This window comes from Ptychodera flava, chromosome 15 (assembly GCF_041260155.1).
Source record: "Ptychodera flava strain L36383 chromosome 15, AS_Pfla_20210202, whole genome shotgun sequence".
In the NCBI taxonomy this organism is placed as follows: domain Eukaryota; kingdom Metazoa; phylum Hemichordata; class Enteropneusta; family Ptychoderidae; genus Ptychodera; species Ptychodera flava.
The window spans coordinates 12,660,964-12,680,519 of record NC_091942.1 but is presented as its reverse complement, the minus strand read 5'-3'; the positions used below and the strand labels follow the sequence as shown (position 1 = coordinate 12,680,519).

At 40.2% G+C, this 19,556-nt stretch overlaps 1 protein-coding gene across 1 annotated transcript; it reads left to right on the top strand.

Moving 5' to 3' along the window:
• Positions 1–313: 313 nt before the first annotated feature.
• On the top strand, positions 314–16,560 carry LOC139151184 (mu-type opioid receptor-like). The gene is made up of 3 exons (XM_070723781.1): positions 314–417; positions 13,156–13,253; positions 13,705–16,560. Exon 3 carries the CDS (start codon positions 13,795–13,797, stop codon positions 14,836–14,838), a length of 1,044 nt encoding a protein of 347 aa, XP_070579882.1. The 5' UTR covers positions 314–417; positions 13,156–13,253; positions 13,705–13,794; the 3' UTR covers positions 14,839–16,560.
• The last annotated feature ends 2,996 nt before the right edge of the window (positions 16,561–19,556 follow it).

Genomic DNA, 19,556 nt, shown 5'->3' with positions numbered 1-19,556 from the left:
ATAAACAGGTGACAAACGAGAGTAAGCACAGTACGTGTAAGCTCTCTTCCTGGAGGAATACTGCCACCGATTTAAGTTGTTTTCCTGGGTCGGCAAGGAAGTCCACCTAAAACCTATTGACACATCAGAAAAGGATTTTTCAAAGCTTCGAGAATCCCAAGCTCAGCCAGCAGGACAATACAATCATTAGACGAAGAGTTTAAATCTCTTCAGAAGTTTTATAGTTCTTCTCTTGTTTTGTGGCAGATGGATCACCATGGCAACAAGAAACAACTCATAAGACATTCTAGTACTGCGCCTGTGCAGTGGATAAAAAAACCCAACCTGGATAAAAGACTAGTGACACAAGGCATCCAGATCACTGATTATCAGCCGGGGATGAGGAAAAGACATACCCTCAGAATACTTTGTGGCGAGGTAAGTCTTACGATCACGCTTTTCCGTACATCTCTGCACTGTGTGATTGCATTGCCTTGCGTTCACAACATATTGACCGACGTCTCCGGTCTCTCATTTCCGTAGGCGCTTTAAAATTTTACCCCTCGGATATGCAGAACGATTTACGAAGTGAACAGTCGGAAGGCCTCTCAGGTGCCGCGTGAGACGGAATTGACATACGCGATGTTCGCAGTTCTCGTACTGTCGTAGCCGAGGTTGAGTACAATCTATCGTTCTCTTACGTGCATGGCCGTTCTGCAGTTCCGTCAGCCTACGGTGATACAATCACATTCACACTATTCTTATGCATGTGTCAACTTTGTAATACTGGTATTAATTTTCTCTGGCTTGATTGATAAAAGTGTGTAGAATTCAATTATTCGTGACCGGTTGTTAAAATTTCCGCGGTGGGCAGTTTGCTAAAACTTGATATAGAATATCAAAGAGTTACACGATACATTACCACTTGAGATAAACGACACGTTATTACGTCGGAAATCAGGGAACGCCCTTTTACCGTCACAGCTCTGATATGTCGGAATCTATTATTTTAATCGGCGGCTTGTAAAGTTAACCTCTCTTTTTTGTGCCGATCGTGACTCTACAATTAAGGATTGCGGTTCCGAAATTGAAGATCTCGCGTTGCCCGCCATTTCGCCTGTGTGCTACGACCAATACCCGTTAACTTGTCTGCCGATTGTAACCGCACTCATGATCTGCCACGATTGCCTGCGGGCAAATCGACGTACCAGCGACGCTCTTTCTACGTCAAATTGACCGGCAGTGATGGCCTACCTGAAAAGTAAACTCAGATAATGAAGGGGTATCTTCGATTCAGAAAACAAACCATGCGTGTTTTTGTAATCTACCGCATCCCTTTCACGTTAAAGGTAGACGACATAATCGCCAATATTTTGCTGGCATCACCGCTGCGTGCATGGGTACGATCACCCAGTGGGGCACACAATATTCGGTGTCCCACTATTCTCTGTCTATCTCTGCAAAGTACCTTTCGCTGACTTTGTTATATTTTGGATGAGAAAAAAGGTAATTTAAATCGAACGGCAAGAAATCATCCTTGTAGTCAATGCCGCTACTTCAATGTAGTCATGGTTTCAGACAGAAAACGTTCCTTTTTATAACTCTGAGACAACGTAAAATGATATCTAAGGAACTGTGTTCGATGTCTTCTTTCTCCAGGGCCCTTGGCAAAAGCCATCCATCGGTTCAGTACAGAAAGTTTACTTAACCCTCATATGGTAAAATCCAACGACGCGTCATCCCACAAACCTCTCCGTATGTTATAAAGATCTTCTCTCACTTGAACCCAAAATATATGTGATGCTTTGAAAATGCTATCTCAGTGATAATGGGAGTAGGTTTCTTCTTACGAGATTTTTCGTTTATTATTGGGGGGAGGGGCAACAGCAGTAGCTTTTGGTAATGTTTCCGTTATTTTATATTTTTTTGTTCCTTAAAAATAAGTCCGTGATTTTCTCTGTAAGGGAAGTTGAAGTACCAAGCTAGTCGTGCAAAGACAACACATTACTGTGATTCTGTTTGTGAATACGGTTTCTCGCCCTACTTCTAAAACTAGCACAAATCCCAATGCTTGATGCTCGGCTTGTCAACAACAAAACCAGATTGAGTGTAGGTGTAATATCATGTGTTATTGGCGGAAACGTGAATTTTTCACCCAGACTAAATTTTCATTTTGTCAACAGTAACATTGCACACTGACTACGGTACCTCAACATTTCGCATTTCAACATTTTGTAAGGCAAAGGAGAAGTGGTCCTTGTGTTGCCGAATCAAAAAACAATGAAAATACTGTCTAAATTTACCGGCTATTGCGTCTCCCTTTTCCCAGATTTTACACACCCGGCCAAAAATTCAGTCTACTCTCCGACACTGCTTTTAATATGACACAAAACTTCTTTTCTTTATTTGAAGTAACAGCATGTGTCTTTACCCACAGACAGACGGTTTCATTCATATGTTCTGACGGTTTACTTCCTCTAGCCTCGGGAATTAATAATCGTGATATTGCCTTCCCAGCCGCGTGATATTTCTTCATTACGGGACTTAAAACTATGGGAGAGGTTTATATCAACTGACAGATAGTATAGGCCCGTGTTCAAAAATACCCTTTCATTTTAAAATGCAGATTTGTCCTATTTACCAGGATCTTTTGTTATTTTATGTTATTACGTTGAGGGTATATGGTTTTCAATTTTCAAGAACTTTTATTGAAGGCAAAATAGCAGTAAAATCTGCCTGATAGTTTCCGTGTTTTTGTTCTAGAAAACGGACATATTTCCCCATTTACCAAATTTATGCTGAAATATGTGAACAAAACAAAACGCAGCGTGTACAATATGCAATGTTGTTGCAGACAAACGAGTTTTAATCCGAACCAAAATTCATTTTTCAACGATTTAACGTTGGCAGTTACACATCAGGGGCTCTGAATTCAAGTGGAACACTCTATGTTCTGACATGGTTTGGGAGTAGAACCGGAAAATTGACCTCACAAACAGAACGTAAACACTTGCAAAATACATTCGAAAGTTGCAGCTTATGTAATCTTCGCATTGAAGGCGCGGTTTTTGTTCTTCTACAAGAAAATCGCGCAAAATGACTTGATAAGGCGCGAAGGATACATACTTATGTCAACCAACCAAATGCTGTCGGTAAATTACAGTTGTTACCTGAACCACACAACGGCAGAAACCAAGAGTAACGCATAGAATATGCAAGCGTTTCACTTTGGTTTACATCTGAAAATCTTGGATTAAGGTAATACGCATCTTGAAACAGGAGATTCTCATAGTTTGTCCAAACTTTACTAAATGAAAGTTTGTATCATGCTTTAAAAAATCATGAATAAAAATCGGAGGTCACCGTGTAAATTTTACGATATGCGAGAATCAAGATAATATTTAACCGATATTTCCATTATGGTCTTTTTATCCTGTGTAAACTCTATTGGAATAAATATGATTTTCTATTCTGACGTAACTGTAACGGCAAAAACTAAGTTTTGTGAAAATCAAAACTTCTATTTTCCCCCATGGAGGTAACAAGGGGTGGGCGGTTGTTTTGAATTCAAAGTACTAGCATTCGATAATGTTGAGCAATTTCTTTCTCTAGTAGCACAATTTACACGTTGGCCCCCAGTTTTTATTCTTGATTTGGTAAGAAAATGGCTGGTAGGCTAGTTACCCTGAGGAAAGTTTGAGCAAGCTTAGATTCAAGTATTTCAATTTCGAGGCGCAAAGTGAAGGTCAAAGTACGGCCTAGTATTTCAAGATGAGTGTTACCAAGTCGTTAATAGCCTACTTTAGAAACAATATGTTCTCACCGAACTTGAAAATGACTCACTCGACGATGACATGACACCCTTCCTCGACCTTCAAAGCGTGCAGGAAGGTCATGATCAACTTTGATTGAATGCTGACGAAGTTGCACCCACCTTGCGTGAATTCTCAAATGAAGAGTATCGATGTAGTCATTGTACTGGGTTGGATCGATTTTTTAATTAAAGCGCATGCGTCATCGTGAATGTCCACATATCCACATATCCACATGCATCTGGCAACGCTTCAAATGCATGATCACGTTGGTTGGACAAGACCGTATATGCTGACTACAAAACACATTATAGATATTCATCGACAAAATTCACCAATCACTCTGAGTATTCGCCGGCATAGTGATACAAAATAATATAAAGTTCTCTTGTCTAGCAGAAAAAATGGATCGATGGAAGGGATTGAGTACTCTCCCTTTATGACATCGTTGTCTTAGGAAACAAAAGTTATGTCAATAAAAACGGGAAACAGAGAAAACCTGGAAGTACAATTAGTTGAGGGGAATTGCCAGAGCCTTAAACGGGAAGTTACGGGATCGTGGGCTCACAATAGGGGATTACTGATGGAGCCATTTGCATACACCGGGCTGGAGTTTTTGAGTTCTCATTGCATCGCTTTGACCGTGTGATAAATTTGAATTATCACGATGGGCACTTTTGTGACATATGCAAAGAGGGGTCAAATGGTCGTACAAGGAACACATTTCGGAACACATGCGTTCTCCGACAAAACAACTGAATTTTTTCTTTCAGTTTATTTCGACTGAAGTTTAGTCGCTGTGTATTCACAGACATCATATGCAAGATTCAATGACAATGGACGCCTGGAACATGGCAAAATTATGGGATTCTGGGACCAAACACGGCACGTCCGATCGGTATAGCGTGGCTTTTTTACATTTGCATAGATTTACGATGATTCGGCTTTTACAGGGAAAGTTCGATTAAACACATCTTATGAGGGAATACACAATGGAAAACCCTGGAAAAATGAATCGAAGCAAATCCTTTTTTCCCAAGTCTCAGTCTGCCTGTCTGTCTGCCTGTCTGTCTGTCTCGCTCATGTATCAATGATTACACGCATGTTAAGGGTCAAATAGTACTCAGATCAACTAAGTTAATTAAAAAAAAATTATCTTTGAAATTTAACTATTTCATTTTTTCCTTAACGACTTCTTTAACTACCGGTAAACTTCAATAATCACGTTTTCAAAATCTTGTCACCCCTGTTGAAATCTTCCATTGCACTGACATCACGTGCACTGAAGAGCTCAATGAACAAAAGCGTTCCTCTGCGGCTAAAGATGAAAACTTCAACTATTACAGTAAGGATTTGCAACCAGACAACGAATTAAAGTCGACCAATCTCCTTCGGCTCCAATCTGATTGACTCGACCGGCATGATCGGATCCGTCGGGGAAAAAAGGTTCGAGGTTAACCGTTGCTTTTAGTTTTGCCCAGTACATTGATATACGCACATGCATGACAAGTCCCGGATACTGTAGGCCTAGATGCTTCAGTCAACGAATGACGCGGCTAGTAGTATACCTTAAGGAATGGGAGTATGAACATTATGAAATACCACACAGATGCAGATAATGAGACCATTGCCGTGTTAGTTATCGGTTACGTCATGTCCTGATGGTAGCAAATGGCTGCTAGTTACAGCTTTGACGATTCCAGTGTGTTTATTTGATTGTTTTATGTCAACATAAAATGTTGCAACCTCCCCTAAACAACTTCCTACATTATTCTCATACTATTTGTGCCATAGCAAACAGTTCAGAAATCCCTCTCTTCGTTATTTAACATTTGCTTTGTTGTAAAAGTATGAAAGAACTAATGTCTTGTGCAAGATGCCAGTAGGAGATTTTATGCATGCACTGCGACAGTTTTTAAAGCTTAGAAATCTGTTGTCATACTCGCAGTTTACTACCGTAAGCCAAAGGCGCCACAGACGAAAATGTTATACATATGCATGCAAGGTAATCACAGGGCTGCGTGGGAATAGCTTTACCGGGCATTATACATATTCCGTCTTTACAAAGTGCATTCACATGATTTAACAGACCAAATGTCAAATGGTCCCCTTTTCTCTCTTATCCATTGTTCCATATTTTTTTCAGAGGTCATGTTCTTAAAATCGATTTTGGAAAGAAAGTATTGGAAGACACAGCTGTAAGCTTCATCAAATTGCGACTAGTTTAGGTGGTAAGATTGCAAAAAATAATAACGAACCGTTTAAAAAGTCCGTTGCGTTTATTCTAGGCCCTTCGTGGATATTTGAAAACAGGGCTATGTCGTCGCGTCCGTGATATTTAGATTATTAGGCCGCGCGATTATGTTTATGCCATGCTGATTTCCTTTGCTATATCTGCCGCGATTTCCTTGCGACCGGAGTTTCTATTTCCTGTTGTTCAAATAAAGCATTCTTTGAAACCAGACAGACGCAGTCGTGATCTCGGTTTTGTGAATGCCTAGGCTTACTACATTGTCTGCCGGGGGAAGTTATTTATAAAGTCTGCAATGAGGATCAGAAATTCTAGCTCGCTTCGGCCAACAATCGGCAAGTTGTTGAATTGGGAGAACGTTGGGAATCCGCGGAGCTCACGGCGAGGTGGTCACGTGATCACCCAAGTGGCCTTCTGGGTAACGGTGCTCGAAAGTGTCTTCAAAGCACCACCTGAACATGATTGGAAGAGTCTTTCAAGGCTGAAAGTATACTTTCACAGTCAACACCTTTTGGGCATTTCTCCGTTGTATCTCATTAAAACACATGTGTTACATTTCAATTATGCCCCGGACAAACTCCTAGCCGAGCGATTCTGATCTCGTTGCTATGATGGCTTTGACGGGTCGAGCGTGAAGAAATGTGTCTGTTTGCTAATTCGTTGCTTGGACTTTCATCAGTGCGTGAATGTCGTCATTGATTCGTTCATCTGATGTGTTTTATCAGAGGAGGAGGGGGGGGGGGGGATGAAGATGGGCTGAGTTACGTGAGCCGCTGATGCAGTGTCACCCGCGCCTGTGTGTCGATTAACATGCGATTGCCGTGCGCTATTACGGTGTTAACTCAGATCAGAGCAGAGATAAAGTTGTCAATAATCAAGTCAATATAAAAAAAATTACTAAACCAGCGTCATACATAGATAGGAGAGTTTTGTACAATTGTGCAGTATCCCTGAATGCAAATAAAGCGAACGGGACATTTTGACAACAGTGTTGCATTAGTTGGCGCAATCCCTTTCCATATTAAAGAGGCTTGAGCAGCATCAGTATTTTGTTGATATAGTTTGAACATTGCTTTTCTGGCGTGCCGATCGATTGACACGCAATAAAGACGATTTATAGGCCTATCGTGGTTTTGCTCGGTATCATTTCACAGTCAGGGGTCACTGAACACGCTCCTGAATCCTGAACTGCTATACGTGAGGAAATAAGCGATTCTTCCAGCTCGGTTCTGCTGGCCGCCTCGGGGGCCGATGGTATAGCCATGACAGGGAGACAGAAGCCAAAGTCGCTGTCGCCATGATGTGTACATGTGCATTGAGCGGGTTATTATCTTATAAATGTTAGGGATAGACTTGTATCTCAGAGGCATTTTGCCTTGGAACGGTTTCTTGGGAAAGCTTGTACTTTCTGAGACATGCACGGCTGGAACCCGGCAGGGTTTTATGATAGATAAGTCTCCAGCTACACAATTTGTTGTTGTTGATGATGGCGGTGATAACTTTAAGGGGATGGGGTACTTGCGTATTGCGAGCTCATATTTATCGAGGAAATGACTGCAGGTTAAATTGTCTTGTGTACGGCAGTGGCTTCTTTTTAAATACATACGCTACATCGAGATGTAAAGCTCCGAGAGATGCCAACCTCGGTGATTCATTGATATCAGACAGCTGTCCCGTTCGGAAACCTATAAACGCAAAAACACGATCGGAACGAATTTGGGATAATTGGATGATGAAGAAATGTCGGTTTAATCTGCAAATGTGAGCTCATCTGCTTTTCTTTTCATGTTACACTCTTGTTTTTATGAGTAATTTGTAATATTGCAACATTCAGCTAGAGGGCACATAACACTTTTGAGAAATTTGAAAAATATGAAGATCCAATTATCCCCAATTAGTTCCAATCGTATTAAATATTGAACTTTGCGTGTTTGCCAGAGTTCCTATAAACGTTAAGTCTACACAGAAGTCAAGTCTACACAGGACTACATGGGAAAGAATGTGTTCATTTATCCCCTTGCTTCGCTTCATGGAACCATTAAAATGTTATTAACGTTACCCGAGCCTGACTGGTACATTTTGAGATTGGAAAGTAAAATCGGGGGGGGGGGGGGGGGGGGAGGTTTCATTGATTTGACTCAATCAAGCATTACGGAGCAAGCGTTTGTGACATAGCCAGCACTCTGATGGTTTGATTTATTCGATACACGTCTACTAAACACCGCGTCACCAATGCCGTTCTCACCTCCACCTGGAACCTCATTTCCTTGCCGCTAAAGTAAATGACAAGATAACGAACGTCATCCCAAGTTATTTGTTCGACGTCCGCAAGGCTACCCCCGCCTTCATGGACAAGGGAAACTGTTCAGAGAGATAAAATTGAACAGAGGGGGAAAAAAACCTTTCCAATTACAAAATCCGTCAAATGTAAACACACAGGCGACGCTACGTACCTGGAAGAATTGTTGGAAAGTAAATTGGAAAAACGTTTGACATCCTGGGGAGTGGTACAAGCGTATGCAGTCGTTTGAAAAGTGTGAGATTAAAAACTTAAATGATGACAGTTTTGCAGTGTACAGCATCTCGCCGTCAGGCCTTCGGAGTAGATTAGCGACACTTTCATGGAACAAGAATCGCATTCCTAAACGAATCAATATTACCACCCGAAAGGCTTGAACGTACCCACGCAGTGCAGAGGTTTAATAAACCGATGTCAACTGTTTGAGACATTGATGTAACGGTCGTATTGTGAAAAAAATGATTTTTGTTCCAAATTACTGAAACATTCTTTCGGCACTGACCACGGTTCACACCGCCACCGTTCGCGGTCTAGTGTCGATCGTAAATGAGCATATTGAACATTATAATACATGTAAGCTGCGGCATAGTCACAAGTTTGCATGTATAAAACGTGGACAAATTGAGTTCAACTTTGCCTTAAGGTAAAACGCGCCTCGGGGACAGATATTCGGACTCTGAGATTTTTACAATTAAAAATATTGTTTTGGTCCACCACTTGTCGGGCTCATTTCGAAGCTCATGGAGTATTAAGTAAAATTTTCACTGACTTAGTTCTGTGAAAATCGGGAATCTTATTTCCACAATAGAGTTAATACAGGGATGGCAGCCATTTTGAATTTCAAATATCGGTATACACTGGGTAATTTGTTTCTCTAGTACTAAAATTTGTACGATGGCCCCGATCTTTATTTTGAAAGAGCATGGTTGAAAGTTTACTCGAGGAAACTTTGAGAAGAATTTTGGGTGTTTCATTTTCTAGGCGCGAACTACTTTAAGACATGATATGCCGGGCGCTCAAAATTGTTCAGTTCCTATGATTGGCCGAGAACTTGCGTTGGTTCATTTTCAAACTTATAATGAAAATCAACTGTTCATCATGTCTTGTTTGTTAAAGCATAAAAACAATCTACACCATACGATTTTGAGTTTAAAATAAAGCGAAATATGAGATACAAGTTTGCTTCGTAAATTTTTACATTTGTAGGGTGACTCTGATTTTGTATGAGTTAGAGAGCGTGGTTTCAAATGTAAAATGAGCAACAGTTTAAAACGCGGAATTGACTACTCTGACACCACATAAAAATCATCAAATGGCAACGATGCAAATACAAACTTTAATGAGTTTGATTTACACATTGCGCTCCTCTTTAACATGAGTCCCTATCCTGAGTGTCGTTCGTCAAAGCTAAATGAATACGACCTATCTTCGCTTTGCAAATGTGCGAGCGACGAAAAAATGCAGTGTCATGGATTAGGGCGTCGTTCAAATAGCTCACGCGACATGTAATCCGCCATGGAATGGGCTTTTCACAAAGTTAAGATGCGTCTTTACGACGTTTTTGTGGTAATGACTCATGCTAAATCCCGCCTAAGCAGCACAAACGCACGCGAAGGTAACTCAATAAAAAAGGGGGATTTTTTTGGCGTTTTATATTTGCCACAGTCCTAAGCATTGAGGATATCACACCCTCATATTTATCAATATGTAAAGTCATATTGTAATTTGTTTGGTATTTATATTTTTTGTGTGCGTTGTTTCTGTTACCAAGGTGTCCGTATAAACTATGTACTTCTAAAGCCTGGGCTAAACGTTTTAATTTTCGATTTCACATTTATACCCGTGCTCCGGGTTTATAAGCCGAGAGCGTTTATCATTCTGCAGGTCACGTTGCTAATAGATGGTTCAGCGCGATAAAAAATGATGAAGTGAATATCCGTGTAGTTGGAGATTTTCAATGACGCATATGGTGCGGCTGTCGCCTGACAGTCTTCTTAATAACGAGGACTGTTCGCAAATAGCCCAGGGAAAATGTGATGTAACACGCGCACAATTTATCTGTAATCGCCGATCTAATACTTTAACCTTGTTCTCCGCATGACTGACATTTCCCCGACGCTTTTCAGACAACTTAAATGGTTAGGGTGTCTTCAAGTAGGTGTAGGGTTATTGAAATTCTCAATTTCAATTCAAAGCTCCTCCGATGCAATTCAAGACACCCGGCAAGAAGGCGATTTAGTCTACATTTCTCATCTTCAAATTTCCAGAAATTTCATTTCGGGCGTAGAAGTACGGTTGTTATCGCTCGATTGAATTCAATACGGTCAAGATTGTCTTGCCAATTCTGATTAATACTCGTTCAGGGAAAATAAAGATAAGTATTTCTTAAGCGAGGTATTGCTCCAGTTTGAATTTTTTTCGAAATCAGCTCTATGGGAGTTGTTTTTTTTCGAAATCAGCTCTAGGATTTGTCGTCGGTATTCATCGTCTACGCTCGGGGTGTGCGTTTTAAGTGACTAACTGTGAATTTTACAATGCGTCAAGACGTCCTTCTGTATACCTGGATTTGTACAAGATATCCGCCCCTCAAACTAATGCAACACTAATTTGAATTTCATTGAAATTGAAACACTCTAAGAATTGCCAAACCACAGGTTAACGATCCCCAAGCCACTGTGAAACATGGACGATGTTATTCACTACGATGCCTTCATTTAATTACTGCGATTAAAGTTAATATTTTCGTGGGGCTCTTTGTTCATAAATGATTGCTACATGTCGGTGTTTAATTTTGAAAGCCGTTGAAATCGACTGGATGAGATAAATAGCTGTTGAAATGTCAGATATGAGAGCCTGTGATCGATAAACGTCGTATATATGACTCTATAAAATTGTGAGTGTATGTGAGCACGGGCGTTTCATGCTAATGGAATTGTTATTGTACAGCTATTCATCGATTTTCTTTCAACGATGAATTTGCCTGCAGTTATTATAGAGCAATTTTACTGGTACTCATTTCTCGCTCTTGATTTATCGGTCGCCTACTTTTAACGTATCCCGAGAGCTCTTGTGCCTGCGATTTACTCCAAGTAGCTGATTGATCCACACACGCTCTCTCCCCTTTTCACAATCTATTACTTTGTATCTCCCGTCATACATTAGAATGGGTACAAGCGGAAGAAGGTACGAGATCTCGCGATATTTTGACCAGTCGATGCACCACTCGCTTGCTAAGCATATGAAGCAATGCTATTTTTGTGTGACAGTTTGGTATCTGTATAGCTTTGAATAAAGCCGCCTTCAGCACTTTTTGTGATTTTGCCGTTCGTTGTGCATCACGTGACAATGTCATACTAGGGAGACGACAGCTGCGGCCTCAGATGGTAATCGTCCTCAGTGGAAAACTGGTACATGCTATAAAGGTTGTACGCGACTCGAAAGTGAAAGACAATCTTTTGCAATCTTTTGCTCAAACTTTCCTCAAGGAATCTTTCAACCATACAGTTTCAAAATCAAGAATAAAATCGGGGGTCAACGTGCAAACTTTGGTACTAGAGAAACAAATTACCCACGACATACCGATATATGAAATTCAAAATGGCTGCCATCCCTGTGTTAACTCTATGGAGAAAAATTAAAAAAACTAAGACGGTGAAAGTTTTTCTTACACCAAGAGCTTTAAAATGAGCCCCCACATGGTAGATCAGAAAAGAATTATAAAAGTTTGAGAGTCCGAATATTTGTCTACCTTATACTCCCAAATATCCTGAATGTTTTTCGCAATCAGTCGCGGCGAGGGTAGAGTAACCGTGGCGTTGACAAATGAATTCTCGTCGGGGCTGAAATTCAGTTGCCAACAATGGCGTTGGACATGCAGGATGTGTTGACAAGTTTAAAAACAGTCATTCCGATATGATGTTTAAATTGAATAGGAATCGCATTTGACCAATCACCGTCTTAAAAGATGACGGGCGACGTGGACAAAGATCACTCTCAAGAACTACAAAATTTATTCATAAACATCGCTGCACTTTCTATGATTTAATCATGTTTAAGGGAGGGGAGGACTCTCTACTAATATTGAGGAGTACATGTGCTATTCGTATTCGGGAAAGATTTCAAGTCAAAGTTCAAGGGGTATTAAAGAAAAACAAGTAATGTGACAATCCTAAACTTAAGCAGTAGTTGTAAATCAAAATACTACGTATCCCAATTTACGACAAATATCAACTTCGTCAAGCAGAGCGATTCTTAAAACGCCACGGTACAAGGGGGCTTTCTGCTGCGCTCTTAACACTTCGGGTAATTGGACGAGTAGGCCCTGAAGTGATGTTTATTACAAACTGTCCAGAGTAAAGCCGAGAAATTACGATTTCAGATTCGGGAGGAGACAAGGAGCGTTCCGTTTTATGAGTTCTTCATGAAAGCGCACCTGTTGGTGATGGCTGATTGTTCCACAGAAGGAAGGAGATCCAAGGCTTAAAAAGCAGTATTACGTTTGCTGAGCTATAGCACCGCAGCGGACGCGTACTTTTCCACTAAATAGAGCGCTGTCGATGACATGTTAAATAGCTCCGTCTAAATTGACATTACAGCCGTGTTTACAATCACTTCAAAAAACTGGAGGCGTTCGTCAGGTGATGTAGCCTCTGGGAGTTGAACAGTGAGGATGTTTTCGTTTCCGAGACTTCAAGTGGTGCAATTAAAGCGCATGTGAAACAGAGACACTGAAAAGGCGACATGAGATCCTGACGTCTTTGTTGGGATATCGCTGATTCGTTTCGCTTACTTCAACAACGATTTTCTCATTTCAGGAAATGTGAAGAATTATTCTTTCGCAAACTACAGACGTTCATATTCGGGCTACTTTATTGCAGAAGGCAAAGTCAAGTGGCATTTGAAAGTGGTACAGGTAACGGACAATCTTTTTCTCTTTACAGTATAGCCTTATCAGATATGGTCGTATGTTACTTACGTGTATATATATATATATATATATATATATATATATATATATATATATATATATATATATATATATATATATAAGATAATATAAAGTTGTCGGAGGCTCCACACTGACGAGGTTCATATTATATATATATATATATATATATATATATATATATATATATATATATATATATATATTATATTATATATATATGAGAAAAAATGTAGTTGGAATGTAAACTGGTTTATACTTGTGAAATAGAAGTGTATATAATATGTATTCTTTGAAGTATATATATTATATAAACATTATTTTCATACCATAAAAATAGGATATAATGATAAAAAGTAAAAGTACAATCATGATGATATTATCTGTTTACTCTAGTATCTGATTTGTATTTCAACAGTCGACAGACTCTGATAAAGTTTCAGACGTGATTACTTCATACTGAGCGTCGGAACGCCTGTCCGCCAAGGTCCGGCAACTGGGCGAAGACATGAACCGAACAAACATTACGGAAGAAGTTTGGAATGCGCCGGACACGACCGTAATCGACGCCATCATAGCCGTGACGTTCACCTTGATCTTCCTCACCGGTGTACCTGGAAACTTACTCACCATCTACGTCATTGCGAGAAAAGGCCGGGTCAAGACAACCACCAATGTCTACATACTCAGCCTGGCCTGTGCCGACCTGGTGTTCGTGCTCTGTAGCCCGTTTTACGCGGTCGAGTACCTGAGCGTTGACAACAAGCTGGGCGACATAGGTTGTAGGCTGAGGGATGCTTTGGATGTATACACAATGTTAGCCAGTATCTTCACCCTGACAATCATGAGCATCGACCGCTTTGTGGCCGTGGTCTTTCCGATCAAGTCGTTGGGCTACCGTTCCGACGATGTCGCTAAGTGCATCAATGTTGTCATTTGGATTGTGAGTTTCACGGTGGCGTTACCGAAGATCATCTTCAATCATGAGGTCACATATCACCTTGGAGACGGTGTCTATCGTCTCTGCAGGAACAAGATGTCGGAGGAAGCCGAGAGGGCACATATAACCACCATCTTTGTGCTGGCGTTCCCCATCCCGTTCTTGATCATTACCTTCTGTTATGTGTCCATGGTGATAAGTCTGATGACATCGAAGAACGACAGTCCGTTGACGGAGAGTGACGAATCTAAACAGTCGAAGCGTCGCGTTGCTAGGATGGTTCTTGGCATCGTCATAGCGTTCTTCATCTGTTGGCTGCCATTTTGGATTTACCAGATGATACGCAAATACTCAACCCTGGTCATCACGAACTCGATCAGCGTGTACATCGTCCAGTTCGTCTTCATAGCTCTGACGTACGTCAACAGCTGCCTAAACCCGCTGCTGTACACCTTCCTCAGCGGTAACTTCAGAAAGAACGTCAAAAAGGCGTTTAAGTGCTGCAACAGGAAAGTGGCGCCGACTCAAACCATTGCCACGGCCTTCAACTCAAGTAGCCACGGAAACCAATCTCACACGGGGCGCACGCATCAAGAAACGGGGACGTTTTGAAAGCTGGAAAGTTTCCGAAGGGATGGTGGCTGTAGCTTTGAAGGATAGTTCAGTATACTTGTGGAAAGTAGTAAACGATTTATTTACTGGCACTTGTTTAATCATCATTATTTGATTCAGAAATTTTATTCACCTTTTAACGTTAACAGTTGACATTTAAATACCCTGTCCGGGTAGTCATTTCGTATAGCTTTATACCAGACTTTACGATTCACGTTTTGGCGGCAAAAAAGATCTCGCAGCAATGCTAAACATTGCCAGAGGCTACAACTACTATTCCCCTCAAATTTTTAAGAGATTTACGATTTTAATTCACCTTGATATAAAGTCTGATTATCACTTTATATATTCCGATGCACTTGTACAACAAAATTATATGTGAAGTTATGGAATTGAATGTATGGAATTTTGATTTTTAAAAGAATTTACAATTTTCTTATACCTTAGTATTTATCAAAATTGCCAACTATCAGTTTCCATAATGTAATCCTCTTTTCAGTTACACTTGCCGATGCAAATTATCTTCGATGTTATCGAAACTGCTATGTTCATTGATTTATCGCATAAGATCTTGAAGAACGCTGCCAGGTAAAACATAGGCGGGCTTTTAGTTGGTTGTCCTATGTCTGATGTGAATGGTTTCAGTGGCGAGATTGGAATTCTGGCGAAAAAATTAGGACTTCAGCGAGCAATCGTAAATCGCGTGCGTTTACCCTTTGAACTTTGACATTCGATGACCGATGTCATCATGCACAGATGTACATCGGAACACGGGTTCAAAGGGGAAATAGATTAAAGGTATTGGGTCTTGTTGGACATTAGACAACACATGACTTGTTTATTAGGTTACGTAACTTGTTTATTATACGTACTTATCCAGTAAAGACAAAACGAACCTCTCAGTTTACTTCAAATTAACTGTAATGAACATTATTTCGACTAAACCGTTCTAAACGTCGTTAAAGTTTACCGTAATTTCGCGACTACTCCGCCATAAAATTTCAAGTAAAGTTGATCTCGGACACACTCAGTTTTTACAATACTTTTCTGGAAAGCTGCTTGAGTGGATATATTATGAAGTTTATGAAGTGAATAAAGTTTTAATCATCTTAATTTTAGCAAATCAAAGGGTGTTATTTATTCGCCATATAGCCAATCATAGCTGCCATGTTGAATTTCAAATGTCGGTAAAGTTTAGGTATTGTGTTTATTTGGTACCGAAAGTTCTCACTGTCACTTCTGATTTTGATACTTGGATTATGACAGAGGATGGAGTCAAAGTTCAAGACTTTCATCTTCGAGGCGCGTATTTTACTGACACTTAATCATCGAAAGTTTACTTCAGACAGGTTCCAACAAAAGAATGTTGCCTTACAGCACAGTCCCTCTATCCATGGATAAAGGATAGAGGGACTGTGCTTACAGTAAGAGCAGAGAGCACTGAATATAGCATTACATTTCAGTCAGGAACTTTGACCTTTTGGTGACCTATGACACCATGCATTATCATGGTAACATTACGGTGTTCACATGTGATTCGACAGGTAGTTACATATCGTGTTACTAAGCCAACGTTTGTAAAAAAAGCTCTTTGAGAAAATGGTTGTTGTAATGTCTACTTCATATAATATATTTTTCAAATGTATTTAATGTCTTCGTTGTATTACCCTGTATGTATTGTAAATATAGTGAAGTGCAACTAATAAAGGGATTCGTAAACTCTCCGTGTGTGTGTTTGGTGTTTTTTGCCTCTTGTTCAGAAAAACAGGTTAAATTTAGTCACAGAAGCTTCAGTGTTTTTTCTTCAGTATTTGAGGGCGTGGGTCGTCATTTGTGTATGTCCAGATTTTTCGGTGTAAAACCATGAACGGGGAAGCAAAACCGTGGTATGCGTATCATCTTGAAATGTCACTATAGAGCACACAGTGTACATATGCTTAAAAGGTTGACGTGGATGTCAGTAACATAGATATTTTACTTTTTTAAATGCGTTTTGATGTATAAGATCAACATTAAATCTAGCTCCTCCCTATCTGAATATGTCCAATAGAATAGATCAAAGTAATAATTATGGAACTAGGGCAATTGACAGAGGAGATTTTTACCACAATGACCGTCATAGGAACTCCTTGAAATACATTGCAGTCAATATTTGGAATAGGATTCCGACTTATATAAGAGAGCTGGAGTCTCTGAAGTTTTAAACGGGCATGTGCCCGCCATGTTTTCGATGTTTTGTAATGTTGTATTGTATTCGGTTTTACTTATTGTATTATGAGTTTTTTCTCAACGTTGTACTGTCCGTCTTTTTTGCCAATTTCGAGTATTTTTATATCAGTTTTTACTTCTATGTGCTTTCAAAGATTATGTTTTGGCTCCATGAAAAACAGCCACTACTCTGTAGAAAGCTGACTGGGTTCCATTTAAGAATGAGGTGAACGAGCAAATCTGTATGCAGTGATCGTTCACTCTGAATCGGTCAGTTGCTTTCATCCCAAGTAAGGCTCTTTTAGCATTTGTTGGGATCAAACAGTAAAGCAAACCTCTCGCGTTGCAAACTTACTATGGGAAAGATCTTTCGATACACACTGACGACGATGATTTTCACGTGACATGCGTGTAATTCTCACTACGCACATGCTAAAATGACTAAATATCAAATATGAAGGAAAGCAGAATTACAAAAAATGTAACATCTTAATATTTCTTACCTTCGGACCTTCATTGCCACTTTAGCTGTCGCATTAGAACGTACCTATATAGTTTGACTGATTATTTTGCGTGCCAACGAAAAGTCGTCGCGGACTCAGTGGCAACGCGGCATGCCTTTTGTTCCATGGTCGTCTCGGTAGACTATGGCCTTTTCATATTAAAATGAGCCTCAAAGGTGTTAAACTTTTTGGAGACTTTGTTTGTGGTTGATAATTGCACGAGATTATGCGAAAAATACGACGAGATGGCATCGTGCTGCCAGTCGCGTAGCAACCATAGTTACTTTGTGAGCTCTCAGGGCAGAAACACTGCTTCACGCCAATCAAAACATAATACAACAGCAGTTTCATAAACATGTCCTTCCCTGACGAACGTGTAAAAGACGGTATGACTGACCGTATCATAGACCATTGAGTAAAACCAGACAGTATCGATAAAAGACTTTCAAATTTGGTTCAAACACACTCATTACATATTCATAAAAATATGAGAGGAATTTTTTAAATGGTAAAACTCACTTTCCTGAAGCTCAAAACACTCCCGTTTTCGCCAGCACGCCAATTCCGCTCAGCACCACACGACAACAACAACACAAACTTTGCCGAACATACTTTCGCTTAACAATTGGCGAAAATCCGAAAATTACCGAAGGATGCATGGTCGGCACTCTTCGGAAAAGAGAGGCGAGAGCTACCTGAGGCGAGGCGTACATGGATTGCTTACGTAACCGCTTTACGCCTTGAACAATACCCGTTGCTAGTCTGTTTCTCTATTTGTCTGTAACATGATGAAAGCCTTTCTACTGTCCTCGCCCTAACCCTCCGGCAACAAACTTCACCTTGCGAAATATTTATGCACGAATCCTCGACTCAGACAGTGTGCACTTTATTGTAATCCCCTGTTACATCCTATTTCGATACCTCCATTACCGTACCAATCTCATTTTACGGCACCAATCTCATTTTAAAATTCCGTTTAAGCGTGAAATCACTTCGAGTAATGCCATGTGCGGTTTTCTTAAATTTCAGTAGGATCAGGATAACGAAGAATCTGACTGGATAAATATCCCGACGTCAATGCAAATGTCTAGCACATGACATGCCGTGAGTTGACCAGGCGGTCGGGATTTAAGTAGATAAAATACAAGACATCCGATGAGTAATTTTACACGTTATTTCCTCAATTTCCGTTTGCAGGGGATGAATGCCTTTTTTTCTAATCAGTTAGTTTCTCTGTATAGTGTCTGCGTCGTACTAGCTTTGGCAAAAACGTGGAATTGCACTATTCCAACAGATCGGAGCCGAAAAAGTTCGTCCTGATATTATGCGCTCCTTTTCCATTGTGCCAGACATTTCCTCCCTAAACACTATATGTTTTAATTGTTGGAGGGGGGGGGGGGGAGCAGGGTATATTTTTTAAGCAATCAGGCATAGAGCATTTCCTGTAAAAAGACACCTGTAACTGATTCAAAACAGTTTCCCAGCACTTTGGTGACGTTGATGGAAAGGAAAAAATAGGTTTACTATATACCAGACTACAAGTTTTTACGCAATCAGACAAGGAGCACGTCCTGTATACAGACACCTGTGACTAATTCATATGAGTCCGAGCACTGTGGTGGATGGGAAAGATAAAAAATAGGTTCATTACGATGGTAGCAAAAAATTAAGAAGCCTTAGCAGCTACTTTTGACTTTGATGGTCAATCTCCAACAAAATTACGACACGGAGAAGATTCACTCAATCTAATTTAATCATGGACTGTCGTGGCATATGAGCCTTGGTGGAATTGCTGTATCGTAATCATTACGCGGCTCCAATCTACTAGTTTGCCAATTGAATGAGTCAGTATCTGTGACATTAGGGCGCGTTCGCTACAGTTAACGATGTGTCCTAGCCCTTCAAAACATAAACTCATCATCGTCATCTTCCGCCTGTTTGAAAACACTCTACTTTGCCGTACATTTTTGTGTGGCTTCTTGTGAAAATTAATATGCATGTAAGATT